The 18,780-nt window shown below is 47.6% G+C and overlaps 1 protein-coding gene across 5 annotated transcripts in view; it reads right to left on the bottom strand.

The window, feature by feature from the left end:
- Capn13 (calpain 13) overlaps positions 1–18,780 on the bottom strand; it is an 89,776-nt gene that overhangs the window by 38,356 nt on the left and 32,640 nt on the right. For all 5 annotated transcript variants that reach the window (XM_085691252.2, XM_085691254.2, XM_085691251.2 and 2 more), the window contains exons 6-8: positions 12,130–12,266; positions 5,390–5,564; positions 4,498–4,572 (exon numbers count right to left, since the gene is read on the bottom strand). In XM_085691252.2, the coding sequence (XP_085547378.2) occupies positions 4,498–4,572; positions 5,390–5,564; positions 12,130–12,266 (387 nt within the window). The remainder of the gene's footprint in view (positions 1–4,497; positions 4,573–5,389; positions 5,565–12,129; positions 12,267–18,780) is intronic.

The raw sequence follows: 18,780 nt of genomic DNA, 5'->3' as shown, positions 1-18,780 counted from the left end.
TTTCTTTTTTTTTTTTTTTTTTACCTCCCAGGACTAATTTAACTTCTGACCTCATTTGGCTGCAGCCAGGAGAAAAATGAAAAGAAGAAAAAAAATCAATGTCTCTCTTGCTGCCTGCATGGAGCTGGAATGAGAGAGGGAGAGAGAAGCGGGGGGGGGGGGGCGGGGATGGGAATGAAAATGATCCTTGTTTTGCACTCAGCCCCCAGCAGGTGCACGGGTAGCTCCATCATGTTGGGTGCTGTCTCTCGGAGCTGGGTGAAGACAAGTTTAACTGCAGATACCTAGCAGAGGCTGATTCATTCAGCTGTAGGGGGAGAGCTTTGTGGTCCCCTGCTGCTTCTAATCCCCCCTCACAGAACTCACCTCCATCCACCTTACAGCCTGCATCTAAGCCAGCAGCTTACGAGGCTGAGGTACAGTTGTTGTGAGTGAGGAGGCTGACATGAAGGAGACAAGGCTGTCCTTGGAGCTGGGATAGCCAAGGCTAGCCTTCCTCATTCCCCATCTTGATCCTGACAGGACACCCCAGTCTATGAGAAGGTGGCCTCTTATAGCCTGAATCTCCCTTCATCTTCAGCCCTACATCCGACACGCAGTCTCACTTGTGCTGTTGTGTTAGAGGGTAGGGGCTGTGGAAGTGTTACAACAGATAGCAACAAACAATCCAGCCCACACTTCCGGGAGCCCAGAGCCCTCAGCCTGGAGAGGGGGACTGAAGCATGACTGAGTTGTAGCTGGGCTATTGATCCTTGCTAATGCTATCTACAGAGATGGCAGGCCCAGGAAAGGAGAGAGCTGCCCACCGACTTTACGGCAGAGGCGGCAGAGAAACTCAACAGCCCATCACTGGGCAAGGAGAAACTGTGCGAAGACTAGTTCTCTGGAATGGGTATTTCTACAATCCCTTCTTGCGGAGGAAATAACAGAATCAGAGAGGTAAGTAAACTTTCCCAAGACCACTGAGTAAGCAAGCAGCAGGCAGAGGGGAGAATTCCCATTCTAGCTGCTGTGGGTCTCCGAGGTCTGGCTCTAAATTTTGGAATTAGACATGAATAAAGACTCCTTGATGTGGCTGTGACCTTGGCCTCAGATTTGCCTTGAATTGCCTTGCTCAGGCCCTCATGAACACTCACAGGTAGGCTCTGTAGAACAGCATGGTGTAGAACCTGGATCTTGGCTTGGGAAAGGTCTTTTGTGTGTGTGTGTGTGGGGGGGGTCTCTTTTCAGGTCTGTCCTGTCTCTCACCAGCATGCACTATAAGGTTCACAGTTCCTCCAGAGGGCAGAGGCTCCTGGCATAAGCCCAGGCTATCCTCTCTGACCTACCCTGAACCTCCCCTCAGCTGCCAGCATCCGCTGGTACCACAAGGCAGGGTCACCTTGTTTGCCACAGAACCTAATGAGCGCTCCCTTTGGTGCCCGGTGGAGTCAGGGGCTCAGTTGGGCATAGGGAGGAGAAGTAGCCAGTGATTCAGAAGGGCTGAGAGCAGGGCTAAATGAGGCATGCAGATAAACACTCACCCCTTGGCCCAGGGGAGTTGCCAGCAGAGCTAGGTGCATAATAAAAAATGCCAATTTCATTTATCTTCCTGTCTGTGTCCTGCCTGGAGGGAGGATGAGCAGATTAAAAAGCATACTCCATTTACAGGCTGGTTTAATCTTAGCGCTCATGGCTCAGAGTTATAGCCTCATCCCTCAGGAGGGGGAGGGAGTCGCTAGCAAAGTCATAGCCCTGAGCCCTTGTGTTCTTTATGGCTCTGCCCAGTTGGTTCCTATGTGGGTTGTGGCCAGGGGCGCAGAGGTCACAGTCAAAGCTAAGGCCATGGATATGGATGAGAACGGAGTGGCTCGTGGTTTCACTGCTCCCAACCACCCTTTTGACCTTGTCCAGTCTTCTCAGTAAAGGTGTCACTGGACAAGTGGTAGCCCAGGATATCTGTCCTAAATAGCAGCTTCTTAGATGTATTTCCTTGAATGAAGGCTAGTTCCATTGACTATTAGTAGCTCGACTCCAGAAAATGTGGTTTGGTTGATGAAAACCTAGTATCACTGAAGAAGGAACACTTAGAGCCTTTAAACTGTGAATGCACACTGCATCTGAGAGAGGCCAGAATGGGAAGAAGCATCCTCCAGACATATTCATCACCACAGAACATCTCCTGAAGGTATATTCTGTGACGTGACACCTGCTCAGAAAAGCAGGGCAGGACTATCCACGCCATGAAACTTTGCTCACCTGCCGTCCCAGGTCAGGCGCTCAGTTCAGACCACTCTCATTCCGTGCTCACCACAGATAATCACTAACTGATAACAGTTCTCTTTCTCCAGTTCCGCAAGCGATATCAGAATCTTGACAACATAGAAACCCAGGCAGCGTAGTTACCACGGCACAGGAGATTTTATCTTGCAACCTTGAGACTTGTCCACATCTGGGAGAGTAGGGCTGTGGGAAATGGAGTCTCTACACGTGGCCAGTGTGATGATAGTATTGACTGTCTACACCAACAGTTCGTGGAAGAGGATGGGAGGGTAGAACAGAGGGTCTGGTGAACAGCTCTGACAGTTGGTCTGTAGCCACCATGACCTTGCTCATGGAAATGCCTTCTAGGCTGCTCTCATATATTCTGTAACGGGGGAATAGTGATGCCATCTTCTCAGGCCAAGGGCAAATGTATTCATGGGTGCATGCAATTGCATTCATCCACTCAACAAGCATTTATTAGAAGCCTACTGTCAAAGTATATTGATGCTGATTTACCATTTTGGAGGCAGGCAAGGGACAGAATGAGGTCCCACATGCTGTGAACTAGGATTTGAAACAGTGGGGTAACTGGCTTGAAGCTGGTGGATGGGAGAGATAGATTGGCACAGAAGAGTTTGAGAAGGCTCTCGAGGGTACTTGGCACTCTGCATTCTTTAGTTTACCGGCACCTGTGAGAGATCTGCCCTGGAGTTTGGAACTCTGTCTCTTCGGTGATAGAAGCCTTGTTTGACTTCCAGAGGAGTGGGGCATACAGTGACAGAGAGTGCTGGGGGAAACCCTTGAAAAGTCAGAAAATGCTGCCCTCGTACAGCTGGTTGGTGACTGCCTATGCAAATTGGGGAGGCCAGGCACCAGGCAGCTATGCCAAAGCTGGCCCTCTCCCATCTGCTCTCAGCTTCTTCATTTCAGAATGGAGGAAGCTGGACTTCCATAGCGTTTTCTAGATGAATCATACTTTATCCAGAAGCCCCACACATTTTCATTCATTTGCAGTCAGTTCTATAGACTGCCCTCTTTCTTGTGGAGTCAAGTTGCACCTGAATAGGTAGACACAGCCACAAAGTGCACTTCCCAGCCTCCTTTGGGTCACTGTATGGCTGGGGTATTAAATGCAGGCTGATGGGCTGTGGGGGGCAGGTGGGTGGATCTCTTTTCTCATTCTTGTCCACTACAGGGAGCAAAGGGTGACCCCTGACCTCTCTCTTTTCCCAAGCTAGAAGATAAGGGTACCATGTATCTTGAACTTAGAGATAGGATCCCACGCTCTGGATGTCAGAGTTACCCACTATGGTGGTTTGAAGGAGAATAGCCCCCACAGGCTCATGTATTTGAATGGCTGGTCCTCAGTTAGTGAATCCATTTGGGAAGGGTTAGGAGATGTGGCCTTGTTGGAGGAAGTGTGCGACTGGGGGTGGGCTTTGCAGTTACAAAGGCCTACCCCAGGCCCAGGTGTTCTCTCTCTCTCTCTCTTTCTCTCTGTGTGTGTCTGTGTATCTCTGTGTGTCTCTCTGTTTCTGTCTCTCGCTGTCTCTGTCTCTCTCTTTCTCTCTGTGTGTGTCTGTGTATCTCTGTGTGTCTCTCTGTCTCTGTCTCTCTCTGTTTCTCTCTCACACACACTCCTACCTGTGGATCAGGATGTAAAGCTCTCAGCTATTGCTCTAGCACCCTGCCTGTCTGATTCCCACCATGGCGATTATGGTCTAACCCTCTAAAACTGGAAGCCATCCCCAGTTAAGTGTTTCCTAAGAGTGGCCTTGGTCATGATGTCTCTTCACAGCAATAGAACAATGATTAAGACACCCACTGACCCAGGATCGCCTGTTTACCCAAGAGAGAAGTAAATGCTGTCTTGTTTGAACACATGTGGTTTAGAGGGCCTTTGTTTGGTTAGTACATCAGAAATGACCTGAGTTTCAGGGTAAAGTGTTCCACAGAGTCAACTGGGTGATTCATCGGTCCTCCCTTTGGAGTAAATCCCCTATCTAACTAGATACCCATCTCTGTGATCACTTCACAGAGAGCAAAGACTTAACGGGAGAAGGGTCTTGGGGGAGAAGGACCAGGGGCACCATAACTTTGGAGAAGGGATTGAGACTGCCGGAGGAGGGAGTTAGGGTATCCTGAGGGAAAGAAATACTCCCATCAGCTCTTGGGCTTGCTGAGGTCATCTGACCCTGACTCTTGCTTCGAGCATCCCAGGGGACAGACGCCAGGCATGTAGTTCAGCCTCACCTGCTCAGCTCCCGTCACTGTGTAGGCATGCTGGCTCACCAGTCCGTTCTCCATCACCTCGGACTCATCCGTCAACTGCACAAGAATAGACAGAGTGCTTTGGAGAAACAGAAAAATACATTCAGGCAGCAACTTAGCTGGTGAGTTACCCACCCTCAGCAGGAAGTGTGTGTGTGCGTGCGTGCGTGCGTGTGTGTGTAAAACCCTTTGTATGAGTGTGAGTGTGGAGACTACTGGTTGGGAGTTCCCACTGTTTCATGCCCGGAAACTACCTACCCTACTAACTATGAAACTCATGGGGTTCTGGGGACATGGGCTGCTTGCTCCTCTGACCATTTGTCATGAGCAAGACACAGCATAACACAAGTCAACTGGGTCTCCCACCCTCCAACAACACCCCCACACCCAGAAGGAACAGTGTGACTTAGCCAGCGTTTGAGAGTACCGGAAGCGTCATGTAGACAGGGAGTCAGGCATCTTAGAATAGACTCGAATAAGTTGGGGGTCATGCAAGCTATGAGACCTGCTACCCCTCTGGCCAGTGAGAACCAGGGCTTTTTATAAATATAAAGAAAACACAATGGAGACACACATAGCTATAGTTACTTTTTTTTTTTTTGACATCTCAAAAGACTTCTGGTCACCCTGGCCCACATGCTGCTCTTGGCCATAAGGAAGCAGTATGTTAGGATTTGGGGGTGAACTCCATTTTACGCACAGCAGCCCCTCTCCATGTGACTCTGAAACCTCACTTATCTCTCTGAGCTCATTTCCTCTCCTCTGATACGATTTTGGAATCCCTGTCTCCTCCCTGCTTTAGGACTCTGGATGGACACTCCCAGCTGAAGAAAAACTTCTTGGGTACCAAGGAAGCCACCCACCATCTACTCACCCCCTTTGGAGTGGCACAGGCCACCATTGAGCCTGCCTTGACTGCAGTCTTCACTGCCATCAGTAGGTTGGAAGGGGAGGAGTGCAGGTTGACGATGGTGACCACGCCTCCTGTGAGGTCCACCAGGGCATCAGGAAGGTAACCGTAGTGGATCTGGGAATAGGAGCCAAGCAGCCTGGGAGGGGGAGGTCAGGTTAGCCCTGAAGCAGGAGATGGTACCTCAACCCTGGGCATGGCCCCTAGATGAGAGACTTCTCTATCCATCGTGGGCCACACACACTGTGGCCCCAGGAGGAAGGAAGACTGGGGTAAACCAGACCCTAGAAAACATTGCATGCTGTTTTGATGACCATCTTTGTTGCTGCCTCCTCGGTCAGAAGACACAGTAAGCACCAACATGTGCAGGGCCACCCTGGGTACATGCTCATCCCCACCCTCAAAGGACTCACCATTAATACCCCCAAGTACAGACTGGCAACAAGCAGCCTTTGTTCTCCCTGACCCAGAGCTCTTGTTTATAATGCCACCCATCTCCCTGGAAATTAGGAAGGAGAGAGACTTTAGCAAAGGTGGCATGGGAAGAGGTGGGTCTGGGCATACATACCCTCAGATCTGTTCTCTAGATATCTCTCCCACCCTGCAGCCTTTGGCCTGCTCCTTTCGCTCCTGCACCTCAGAAATACCTGGCCTCATTGTCTCAGCTTTGCTTCCTTCCTGGTTTCGCTTCAGACTCCAGCGTTTGAACCCTGTTTATCACCCCCTGGCTGTGTGCTGGCAGGATTTGACTTAGCCTCTTCGAGCCCGCTTCAGCACCCCATCACACATTATCGAGGGACCATCCTTGGTGCCCCTCACAAACTTTCAATGCCTGGAAGGAGACTGAGCTTTCTCAGGCTGCCTTTGCCTGTTGGAGGAGAGGACATTTACAAATGTCTCACTGAGTTAAGTGAACGTGGGCAGCACAGAGAGAGCCTCTGGCCATGGCCAGCATTGTGAGGCACAGTGATCTGTGTGTCTCCATCTCTGTGTTCCAGACCTGTCTGTCCTCCACACCAGTGCTTGGCATCAAGACATAATTGCTTTAGAAAGGATTGTCAATGATCACAAATCAAACTCTTTGACCTAGTTGAGTCTCTATTTCCTGCAGGAAACAAGTAAGTAACCATGGGAGACAGAAGACAGACAGACCCTGGGCCGTGGACCCTCAACTCTGGGTTAAGGTTCATGTGGATAAAGGAAGTGCCAAGGGTGTTTCAGGGAGAGAAAATCAAATTGGAGAGGTTCCCAGAGCCAGTAGAGCCGTGGTTCTCAACCTTCCTAATTCTGTGACACCTTGATATAGTTCCTTATGTTGCGCTGACCTCCAACCATAAAAGTATTTTCATTGCTACTTCACAACTGTAACTTTGCTACTGTTATGAATTGTAATGTAAATATCAGATATGCAGAACGAAAGGATCGTTTGATATCCCCCACAAGGGGTTACAACCCATGTGTTGAGAACCTCTGCAGTGGAGCATGGTAGACCTAGAAGGGTGGACAAGAGTGTTGGGGTAAGCATGTGGTCTATGGGAAAAGGTGCACTGGAACAATCACAACGGGATAGCTAAAACTGAGGCCATAAAGTCAGCCTCTCAGTGGGGTGAACTGTGGGTTGCTAAACTACAGCCATGGCAAGACACGAAAGATAGGAGATGGAGGCCTGTGGGCTGTCTCCTGACTGCAGGAGCTGCCCTCCCCTCCGTTCCTGCCAGATCCCTGTGCAGAGCCTTCCATAAGCGATGGCCAGAGCTCCTGCCACGACTCTTTGTTTCCTCTACTTTTATAAAATCAAATGGGAGTCTGGGCCTGGGTCCACTCTCACCGCTGCCAGTAACAAGGCATTTGGTCTTGGAGATGACCCTTCTTCGTTTCCTTCTTGGGATTTCCACTAGACACACCAGGATGGACCGGGTCAGAGTGGGGCCCCTAAACACTCCTTTCTCATCCTATTTCTGCCTTGGTCGCTTTCCTCCTAGACCCACATAGAATTCCAGCAAATTCATGTTGGCAAACATGTGTGAAACAGCCGCTGTGTCCCAGGCACACATGCCGTGGGTTGTTCAGAAAAACCTATTGTTACAGAAACCTAAGGATCCACAGACCAAAAGGTCAAGTTGACAGGGACACTCATGTGACATTTACCTACATTGTTTAAAACGAGTGCTGATCTTATCCCCCCCTCCCCAGCCTCCCTGACCCCAGGTTCTGATTGACTTTAAATTCTTTATCTCCATGGTGTTTGCTCAGTCAGTGACGCAGGTTCCCTTTGATCAGGGTTATGCCCACTCAGGTCTGACAACTTGACTCTTGCTATTTACCAAGGATGGCAAAGTTAAGAAGGATCATTGCAAAGTCTATTAGTGCTCTGCTGCCCCAGTCCTCATGCCTGTACCAAGGCTCCCTCCCAGCTCTCAGCAGGACCCATGAATGTGGTCGCTCCAGGAAAGCAGCTTGGGGTTTTGACCCCTCTTCACGGATGTTCCCCATCTCAATGGCTCTGGGCTTCATCTCAGGTCTGTCACCCACAACATTCTGCTGTCACCACAGATGTACCACACACAGTGGAAGAGCTCCCTGTCCATGCTGTCACTGTCAGAACTTCTCCTCATGTCTTCCGGAACCTTCTCTCAGTGTCTGTCCTTGGTGCTTACAATGCCTGTCCCAGTAGCAGTTGGATGTTTTGACAGGGAGTTGAGTTGGGTCTCTTCTTTATAGATGCGGGCTTACAGATCCTGCTGAGACTTCAGGAACATGGTAACTATTCTTAGCTCTAGCTGCTGAGAGGAAACGGTGGGGAGGGAGGGAGAGAGAAAGAGAGAGAGAGAGAGAGAGAACAGTGCCCACCACATCTGTCACTATGCCTTGCTACCTGAACCCAGGAATTCTGGGTGAGCCTGCCCTTATCCCTCTGTTTGAGCCTCGTCTTGAGAAAATGACTATCTCCATTCTGTGACAGAACAGAAGAATCCAGATGTCTATACCGAACCTGACAGCAGGAGCTAGGATGCTGCGGTTCTGGCCCACAGAGACACTGCCATGGCTGACAAGCGGCCTGCCAGATCTTGTCCCCATCTCTTCAATCTCCAAATACAGATTGCTCTGCCTGACACTTGACCGATCTGATTAATTTACTTCAGGACTCCCCAGCACAGTGATATGTGGGAATTGGGAGTCCACCTGTCCACTGGGCTGTGTCTGTGCCCTCAGAGGGAGTGTGGCCCCTGCCACGGACAGCTATGCTCTCCATGTTTGTGTGAGTGGTCCCAAAAGACAGATTTCTTTCTGTAGAACCAACAGCTGGGGGGACAACTCTTGGTCCCGGCTTGGTCTTGACCACTCTGTGACCTTGGGCAAGTGATGTGAACCCTCTGAGCTTTTTAATCTTCTCCTTCCTTTCAGGAAGGAGTGCTTGATGCCCACATAGACCTCTCTGAGAGCCCTGGCTCTGAAATGCTGGCATTCTTTTCTGCATCCTGTAACTCTCCTCTCCAGGTGGATGGGTGGGTGGGTGGGGGCAAAGCTTTTAACGAGTTTTAATCGTCCAAAACGTTTTATCCGCAGCTAGATTTCTTTAGGCGGGAGTATGTCGGATTTGGGCCTAGTCTCCCATTTCTCCTCAGGCTTAGTGATTGCTTTAGGTCAGCTATTAACAAAATGGGGTCAAAGTCATCATTTCCGTTCTCAAGCTTTCTAATTCTCCCGGGCTCCTTCTTTTTACATAAGGGGGAAAAATGAGGCCCAGAAGTGATAAGGGTGGGATCCAGCTAGGAAAGATAATGGCAGTGTTTGTGTAAGTAGCTTAGGAGTGAATTAACCTCCCAGAACGCCCGCTCTGGTTCAACAGCCCTGCCTGTTATCTCGACTTCTTTCTCCAGTGTGAGTGCACAGCTCTTCCCGACAAAAGAAGCGAGAAACAACTTTAGTTTTTCCACAAATTGCCTTTCAAAGAGAAAAAGAAAGAAAGAACGCACATAGATGGGTCTGGAGGAACCTCTTAATCTAGATTGTGAATCCAGCCGGGCTGGCACCCTGCTACATGGAGCCCCTCCCAGGCAGGTGGCCAAGGGATTCAATTGCTTGCATCTGTTGTCTCATGGTAGCTTGGTTGCTCACCTTATTCGTGTGTAAAGAAAGAGCCTTCCAGCCCTATGTCCTTTTCTCCTGTTCCCTTTCTCCCCAAGGATGTGGACCGCATCATGGTCTTTCTCCTGTGAGCTCTGGCTTCCTCCTCCCCCTCTGAAGTGTTGTTCTCTATGTCTTTGCCCGTGCATCCTTCTGGGGGAAACAGTCTCACCCACAGCTCTTAATCACAGGGCTCTATGGCCTCTGAGCCCTGGCCATGGTGGAGAAGGTCAACGGGGACCCAGTGAAAGCCTGGCCAGTTAGACTGCCAGTCTCTCTGCAATGGGAACCTCATATGGAGCAGGAGATAGGGTCAGGAGCAGACTGAAGCCCGAAGGAGAGAAAAGGAGCAAGGCCACAAGGCCAGGTCTGCTATGAGGAGCCAGAAGGCAGACTCTCCTGAGGGAGATGACAGCGGAGACGAGACAGGGAGTCAGATAGGCCACTGGGTTTCTTCCCCTCGCCAACCATTTCAGGATGCAGAGCATGCAACGTTTCTTCCTGCTGTGTTCTTGTGAAATGCAAGCTACAGTGACTGTAACGTCCATGTCCACAAGCGACTTCATATTTTACTGCTCCATGTTTCTTGCCCCATTTGTTTAAAGCCCACCCTCCAAGGATCGGCCTGGGCCTAGATTGCACTTGTGGCTTCCGACTGCTGTGTGACTGGTCTATGAGTACACCTACCCCATGGTACCTATGCATCCTGGCATGGGTTTCTCACACTTTATCCACAATGCCATCAGGAACAGCCCAGACCTGTCCTCTTAGAGCCCCTCTAGGTGCGTCCTCATGGGGTGCGACACATACTTATGAGAAATCTAAGAGTTTAAGTGGCTCTTAGAAGGCTGCTTCAGGTGTGTCCATCAAGGCTTTTTCCTAGATTCCCGTCAGCCACGTGGCCTTACCTAGCTTTGACTTTTGTCAAAGATAGCATAGAGGGGTACTGTCTGACTTTTAAAAATTTGCATTTTCTTTCTTTTTTGGTTGTAGAAAGCCGGAACCTCTCTAGAACGGTGCCTTGTTCTATGTAGATGTGTGTGTGCATATCATTACACATATTCACTCAAGCCAGACTGCTCTAGGGCCTGAGGCAGTGCCAAAAACCGAGCCTGGCATATGGTAAAATGTTCAGTAGGCATCTGTTGAACAAGTAACCCTTAAAGCCCAAGGAAAACAAGCAAGGTGGGGTGCATATAAGTTCTGAACTTGTCAGGACCACAAGGTGGTCCCTGAACATCCTGTGTGGACCACAAGAGAAGGAGAAAATCTGGCTCGTCTACCATTCCCCCATATAAATGAGATCTCATAGGAGACACACAGGACCCTGTCAGTTCCTGGACCACAGTTTGAAGTGTTTCACCCAAGCTTTCATCTGTTCGCCTCTCACTGCCTCTTCCCTCTGTCGAGTCCTACCCATCCCATCCTTCTGTCCTCCCATCTTTCCATCCTACCCATCCTTCCATTCTTCTATGCTTCCATTCTTCTATCTTACTCATCCTTCCATCCTACCCATCATTCCATCCTACCCATCATTCCATCCTACCCATCCTACCATCCTTCCGTTCTACCCATCCTTTCATTCTTCTATCCTACCCATCCTTCCATCCTTCCATTCTTCCATCCTTCCATCCTACCCACCCTACCCATTCTTCCATCCTTCCATCTTTCCATCCTACCCATCCTTCTATCCTTCCTCGCTCAAATGTTATGTCTTCCAGCAACCTTAGTCTGGCTCTCTATAGGCCAGGGAGTCAGGATCATTTGTTCATCTTTACCACATCAGAGTGTGTGCAGGATGATAGCCAGTCCAGTCCTTTGAGTCTGTAGCCTTTGCACCCACTATGAAACCAACCGTGGATGAAAGTTGTTGGAAACAAATGTCAGTAATGAGCATGTGCAAATATCCCTTGTCATTGTTTCCTAAATAATATAGTCTAATGACTATTTGCATAGGATTTATATCATGTTAGGAATTATATTGTAATATATGTATAGATGATTTAGAGCATACAGGATGTGTGTAGTTTATATGTAAATACTATTTCACTTTATATAAGGATCTTCAAATTCATGGTTTCTAATATCTATGGGCGGATCCTGGAGCCACTCTCCAGATACCAAGGAAAACGGTATTTCATCTAGATTCTGATTGTTAACCTTACACGAGTCCAGATGTCTACTCCACACCTTACTACGTGTCTGTGGGTCCCTTCTGATGGCCCCAGTACCCAAACCTTGAATTTGGCAATTGTTTACAGAGATTGTTTCACTGGGTGACAAGGGCCCTGATGCTCAAATGGACAGTGTTGATTTGTTTTGAGACAAAGTCTTATTATGTAGCCTTGGCAGCCCTGGACCTCACTAGGTAGACAAAGCTGGTTACAGAGATCCACCTGCTTCAGTTTCCCCATGCTGGGTCCAAAGTGTGACTTCACCACACCCAGGACATTGCTTGCATTCAGAACAGATACTGTGAACTGCAGGTCCAGCTGGCAGGAAGCATCTGTGAGGGCAAGACACGGGGCAAGCAGAGCCTGCACTGAAACCAGGCGGAGAGGCTCACCCATACTTACTTGGCATAGGCTTTCTCCATCAGGCAGGGCCAAAATTCCTGGTTGCCTCTGCGAGGATGCACAAAGAGGAAGTTCTTGCCTATGACAGGCAATCGGTCGTCAACCACGACTTCCACCCACTGGCCACACTGCCAGAACTGGAAGAAAGAGGAGGCTATGTCTTAGTATAGCCAGGGCAGCGGGGAGTTTCTGTAACTTGCTGACCTAAGCCAAAACATTTTTTGGAACTTGATTTCCATGACCCAATAACAAACTCAATCCAGAGCAATAGCACAGCCCAAGGGGCACATGCACGTCCTCTTCAATGGCAAGAGAAATAAAGGAGGTACTGTAACATGAGGGGCCGGCTTGTTGGGATTTCCGTCCCGCCCGGTACCCCAACAGCCGGCAAATCCCAAAGAGAAATTACACACAGGACTCCATAGGATTATAAACTGATTGGCTCATTAGGTCAGGCTTCTTGTTAACTCTTATAACTTATATTAACCCATTATTCTCATCTATGTTAGCCATAATGGCTCAGTACCTTTTCCAGCGGGGGCAGCTTACATGTTGCTTCTTCAGTGATCTGCGCAGGAGTGCCGGAGGGACCTTCCTCCTCCATAACCTTATTCTATTCTCTTTGCCCCGCCTCTACTTCCTGTCTGGTTGACCCGCCTATACTGCCTGCCTGGCCAATCAGCGTTTTATTAAAATATGATTGACAGAATACAGATAATTCTCCCGCACCATTTCCCTCTCTTTTTTTTTTTTAAACAAAGGAAAATACCCATAATCCATTTGTTGGGAATGTGGGCGTAGTATTTCAGGCTACTTCCTGCTGGTGGGGGCGCTGATAGTCTTAAGGGGACCTAAAGAAAATTTAGAGTTATAATCAAGTCATGACTGGAGTATCCTGTGAGTCTCGATCATCTCAGGCAGCAGTCTTGAATCTGTTCTGGATGTAGAACTCAGACATCTGGGCCATCTGTTCCTATCGGAGATTTTTCAGGTGGCCTCCCTTGGTCAAAGGTGATTATTCTTAACTCTGAATAAATCCAGAGTCTCTCATTTTCTGTGGAAACAAAAGCAGAATCTCTTCTCCAAAGTAACATACCTTTTGACTTCAGTTTTGAAGCCAAGGTATTTTCAAAATGCCTATCTTGGGTTAGTTCAGCAGCATTTATAAACAAAAGCTTTTTAGCAGCTGTTGCTCCTTCCTCAGCATTCAAACAATTCAAAGAGAGAATAATAGCATACAGTATCAAGATTCTCTGTTTATTTTCCATCTTTATGCAGCTTTATTTCAACCTCTATTTCTTTTATTTTTACTTTTTGAGACAGGTTCTCTGTATATCCTTGTCCTGGAATAACTCTGTAGACCAGGCTGTCCTTGAACTCACAGAGATCCTTCCTTCTCTGCCTCCCCAGTACTGGGCTCAAAAGTGTTTGCTACCACACCTTGAACTCACAGAGATCCACGTGTCTCTGCTTCCCCAGTGCTAGGATTAAAGGTGTGTGCTACCACACCTTGAACTCAGAGATCTGTCTCTGCCTCCCAGGCATTGGGATTAAAGGTGTGTGCTACCACACCTTGAAGTCACAGAGGTCAACTACCTCTGCCCCTTAAAGTCTCAGAGGTCAACGTACCTCTGCTTCCCAGGCACTGGGATTAAAGGTGTGTTCTACCACACCTAACTACTCTCTTTCTTTCTTTTTACTTTAAGAACTTTAACTTTTATCCTGCATATATTTTTAACACACTGTAAACCATTTAGAGGTTTTCTTCGTCTTTGAACCTCTCTTTACTGTATCTCTCTCTCTTTTTTGACTACATGAGTCTTTAAGGAGAAGATTAGTCCTCTCCTTTAAAGCCGTGGCTTTGACGGCTAGATCCAGCTCATTTTTTAGCTTTCCAGCCTTGTGGCTGAGGTACCACTGAAACCTTTTACTGCCACAACTCTACGGTGTTTTAAGGTCCTTGTCAGCAAGCAAGTTGCAGCATTCTGCTCACAGACCACACTCAGTCGGACTGCCTGCCTGAAAGAGTCAGAGTTTGCTCTGGCAGGACAGCCCAGATAGCCGGCATTTTAAAACAGCACAGCTTTTCTCCTGCTACAGCTGAAAACTGAAAAGAATGCGTTCAGCTTGTCATCAACAACATTTAAGTGTTTTGTGGCAGGACCTCTTTAAAGAGCTGCAAGGTTTTGCAGCTAAAGCTGAGTCAGGAAGCCTCTCTCAGAAGAGAGTGCTTGCTTGCCTCTAGCAAGCAAAGTAGACCTGAGAAATTGCTGCCACCAAGAAGCCATGCTTTACTCTATTCTTTTCCAAGCTTTCTCAGGCTTTCTGTGGATTCAGTTATCCACGTCTGGGCGCCATATGTAACATGAGGGGCCGGCTTGTTGGGATTTCCGTCCCGCCCGGTACCCCAACAGCCGGCAAATCCCAAAGAGAAATTACACACAGGACTCCATAGGATTATAAACTGATTGGCTCATTAGGTCAGGCTTCTTGTTAACTCTTATAACTTATATTAACCCATTATTCTCATCTATGTTAGCCATAATGGCTCAGTACCTTTTCCAGCGGGGGCAGCTTACATGTTGCTTCTTCAGTGATCTGCGCAGGAGTGCCGGAGGGACCTTCCTCCTCCATAACCTTATTCTATTCTCTTTGCCCCGCCTCTACTTCCTGTCTGGTTGACCCGCCTATACTGCCTGCCTGGCCAATCAGCGTTTTATTAAAATATGATTGACAGAATACAGATAATTCTCCCGCACCAAGGTACCAATCAAGAAAACAAGGCAGTTAGTTCAGAGGAATCCAGGTAGGGAAGAAGGATGTGTGGGGGTCTACTTCGGCTTTGCAATTAAGTATAGCCTTATTTTGACAAACCTTTTGTGAGCTTCAAACAGACACAGGAGTGTCCAGATCTTTCTTGCACACACAGGGCAGCAGGGGAAGCATACGTTAACGAGAAGAATGGCAGGTGCAGGGCTGTGGCAGGGCAGGACAGCTGACCTGGAGCAGAGGGCTCCGGGAAGAAAGCACGACAGGCATATTGAAAATGCCCCTGAAATGATGAAGACGGAACGGGCAAACGTCTCGAGGCAGAATGATGTGGCTGGCTCAGGACTGAGCAGCGACAGCCTGACTCTGGCCCTTCTGTCCTCATGTCACACTGGCCTTGCTATTATAATAGAGAAATGAAACTGGCTGGCGCTCTTACTGCTAAGAGTACAAATGAGCCAGATGTTCCTCTCCAAAGCAGACTGCTTTCATCTTTAGTATTCAGCTCTGAACGGTTCACTCGGGGACATTGGAAAATGAGGAACATTCATCCCAAAGGTAGCCTTTTAAGTTCCTTTGTTGGTTTCCACTGGGCTGGATGGAGCAGCAGGACCTCGGGTTTAGTCTCCTCCAGCTGGGCTTGCTAAAATGGGGTGGAAGTGAGCTCTCATCCAAGCCACCCACTACACAGCTGGATAGCTCAGGGTTGTCACACCCACCTGAGGACACACTGTCAGAGCAGAGGTGGAGTCAGAGACTGAGATGTCAGTGTAAACAGGGTAAAGATGCTTTCATGATCACTCGTGAGCCAGGGCACTCGAGCCGGCTTGGACACAGCTGGATAAGTGTAGGCAGGGGAAGTTCAGGAAACAGGGATGCTATTGAGAACCATTGAGGAAAGCTAGTAGTCACAGTTCCCAGAGGGCAGGCAAGAAGGGCATTCAAACACTGGCCTTAGTTGGGTAAACAGAGAGAGGATAATGTCCAGTTGGTAGAACTGAATTTTGGTTTTCTCTCTTACTATGTAATAACAGTTATTAGGCAAGACACTTACTTAACCCTGACTCCATTTCCAGTGTCAAGGGATGGCAAGAGGAAAGAAGTACTTAGGAAGGTAAAACAGAGCAGATGACACCGCGAGAGGGACAGAGTGGTTTCAAGCCGCTATGATTTATGGAATTGTCTGGCTTCTTTGTTCAGCAACCAGGATGGTGTCATGACAAACGAGAGGGCCCTGGGACAAGGAAACTAATATAACCAGTTTTGTCTTAAATATCACTTCATCTCATTCTTCTCTCGCTAGTAAGACTGATCAAACATGCTTTCTCTATGCAAGGAGAACACCAGATAAGATTTCTGTTGCTAGAGATCAAGAATACACACACATGCACACACACACACACACACACACACACACACACACACACAGAGCATATGTGTATATAACTATGCAAAACATGATGAGCTTTCATTATTATTATATGTATTTAAATAAACTTTGATACATGTACATAAATAATATAAAGACAAAAATATAAAGGAAGCTGACTGGTAGTCAGAAATGTAGCCGTGTCCTATTTCTTGGGGGAAGAGGACAGGCATATGGACAATGTTTAAACCCTTCAAAAACCATGTAGGTGCCATTTTGCCAATGTTATGCGCCTGACAGGGAAGTAAGAATTTCTCTGGGCAAAGCACCTGATGTGCCAGGGCACTGTGTGTTTTCTAGAAGTAGAGTCCAAGTTCAGAGTGGTAGAAAGAGACCTACAGAAATCAGCACTATAGCTGATACTGGGGAGTTTTTACCACATTCCTTTGTTTGCGCGTGCATGTGTGTGTGCGTGTGTGTGCAACGTGCATGTGTGCATGTGAGCATGTATGTGAGTGCGTATGTGTGCATGCATGCATGTGTGCACATGTGTGAGTGTGTGTGTGAATGTGTGAGTGTGTGCGTGCATGTATGTGAGTATGTGCACGCATGTATGTGAGTATGTGCATGTGTGTGTCTGCGTGTGTGTGTGTGTACGTGCATACCACAGCATGTGTGTGGAGGTAAAAGGACAACTCATAGGAGTCAGCTTTTTCTTTTCTTGAACCCACAACATCAGACTCAGAGTAAGTGCAGAGCCATCAATCCCATCAACCAAAGGTACTGCGGTAATTGGTTGGCTTTCTTTGTTATATAGAAGGTCAGCGTGTGTTCTGCTGGGACTCTGGTTATCCTAACCACCTAAGGCATGGTCCAGCAATGCTAGCAATCCTATGGTGAGCCTTTGCTCACTTTCAGATGTTCTCTGGTGCCCTTTGGTGTGGCCTTTGGATCACTTATCAGTATCAACATCACCAGGAAGTCTGTCAGAAGTATTGCCTAGTTGGACTTTGGGAAGTGAAGAACAGGTTAAAAAAAGAGGACCAGCAATGAGGTAATGAAACCGAGCAACAGAAGGAGGCTAGTCTTTAGGCTGAATGTCTCATTCACCTTCTGGAAAGAGTATGTGTGCATTTTATGTGTATGCATTTGTGTATATGTGCATGCATGTATGTATGTATGTCAGTGTGTGTGCATTACTGCCATGACTGAGCCATCTCCCTAGCCCAAGAATATTTCTTTTAATTTATATTTTAAAAATTACTTAAATGTATATATGTGTATGCATGCATATGAGTGTGTGTGTGCGTGTGCGTGTGTGTGTGTGTGTGTGTGTGTGTGTGTGTGTGTGTAGGTGTCCACAGAGGCCAGAAAATGGTATCAGTTCCTAGGGAGCTAGAGTTATGGGCAGTTGAAACCATTCAGTGTGGATGCTAGGAACTGAACTCAAGTCCTCTGTAAGAGCAGTATGTGCTCTCAACTGCTGAGCCATTGCTCCAGCCTCCAAGAGGAATTTTTACACATCTGAATGTACTCTAGAGAAAGTTCTGAACTCCAAGGAGAGATAGCTACTTAGAGACTTGAAGTTTGACAGCACATGCTACATGTAGTGTTGGCTGACATTGGACTTTTCTACATCAATGAAGATACTAAGACAGTGGGACAATGGGAATTTTGAGGTAAAGAAAAATGACAGGATAGCCCAGAACAAACCAAGATGGTCTTCAGTGAGAGCAGATAAACTCTTAAGTAGTTTCAGAAAATTATGCAAGAAATTACTTCTATCTGATAAAGTTAAATAGAACAAAATCTCAAGGTAAGAAGAAATGAGGGTGGAAGAGACTGTCAAAAAATGATTGTTGACTATTTCTTAAAAAAAATCACCTATAACAGTGAAAGTGAGACCAATAATTAAGGCAAAAACAAATACTTAAGAGGACATGTCTGTGTGCTGATGTGGCATATGTGGAGGTCAGAGGACTACCTGCTGGAATTGGTTTTCTCCTTCTACCACGGAGATCCTGGGTCTTGACCATAGATCATTGGAGTTGGTTGGCCCAAACCTGTTGCAATATCTTGCTGGCTCACAGATAACAAGATATTAAATGAGCTACCAGAGAATCTCAGGAGCAGCTTTAGGACATGATATTGGGAAACACTCTTTCTGGTAAAGCATAAATACTAGTAAGTAACCCCAGTTATCTGCGGGTATGAGAACAAACTTCTAGAGTGTTGTCAGGGGTTGTGCTCATTTAGTACAGGAGTGGTTGCAGGTTCTTTTCCAAGAGAAATGACGTTTTTAGCACAGATTATTCTCAAGGTTCCCAGTACCAGAAATGTTTTCCCTCTTGTTGAGAGGGTTTCAGTACAATTAGAGAGCCGTTGGTTACCATCAAGATTTGTGTACCACTGTTGCACCCTCAAGGTTGTTGTACTATGGTCCTTGTTATGGTTCATAGGCATCATAGATAGGTAAGATTGTTGGCAGCCTTTCTCCTTTGGAGGCCTTCTAA

Source organism: Myodes glareolus, chromosome 6 (genome assembly GCF_982192425.1).
Source record: "Myodes glareolus chromosome 6, mMyoGla1.1, whole genome shotgun sequence".
Lineage (NCBI taxonomy): Eukaryota > Metazoa > Chordata > Mammalia > Rodentia > Cricetidae > Myodes > Myodes glareolus.
Note: the sequence above shows the minus strand (reverse complement) of the source record. Positions and strands in the feature narration are given on the sequence as shown.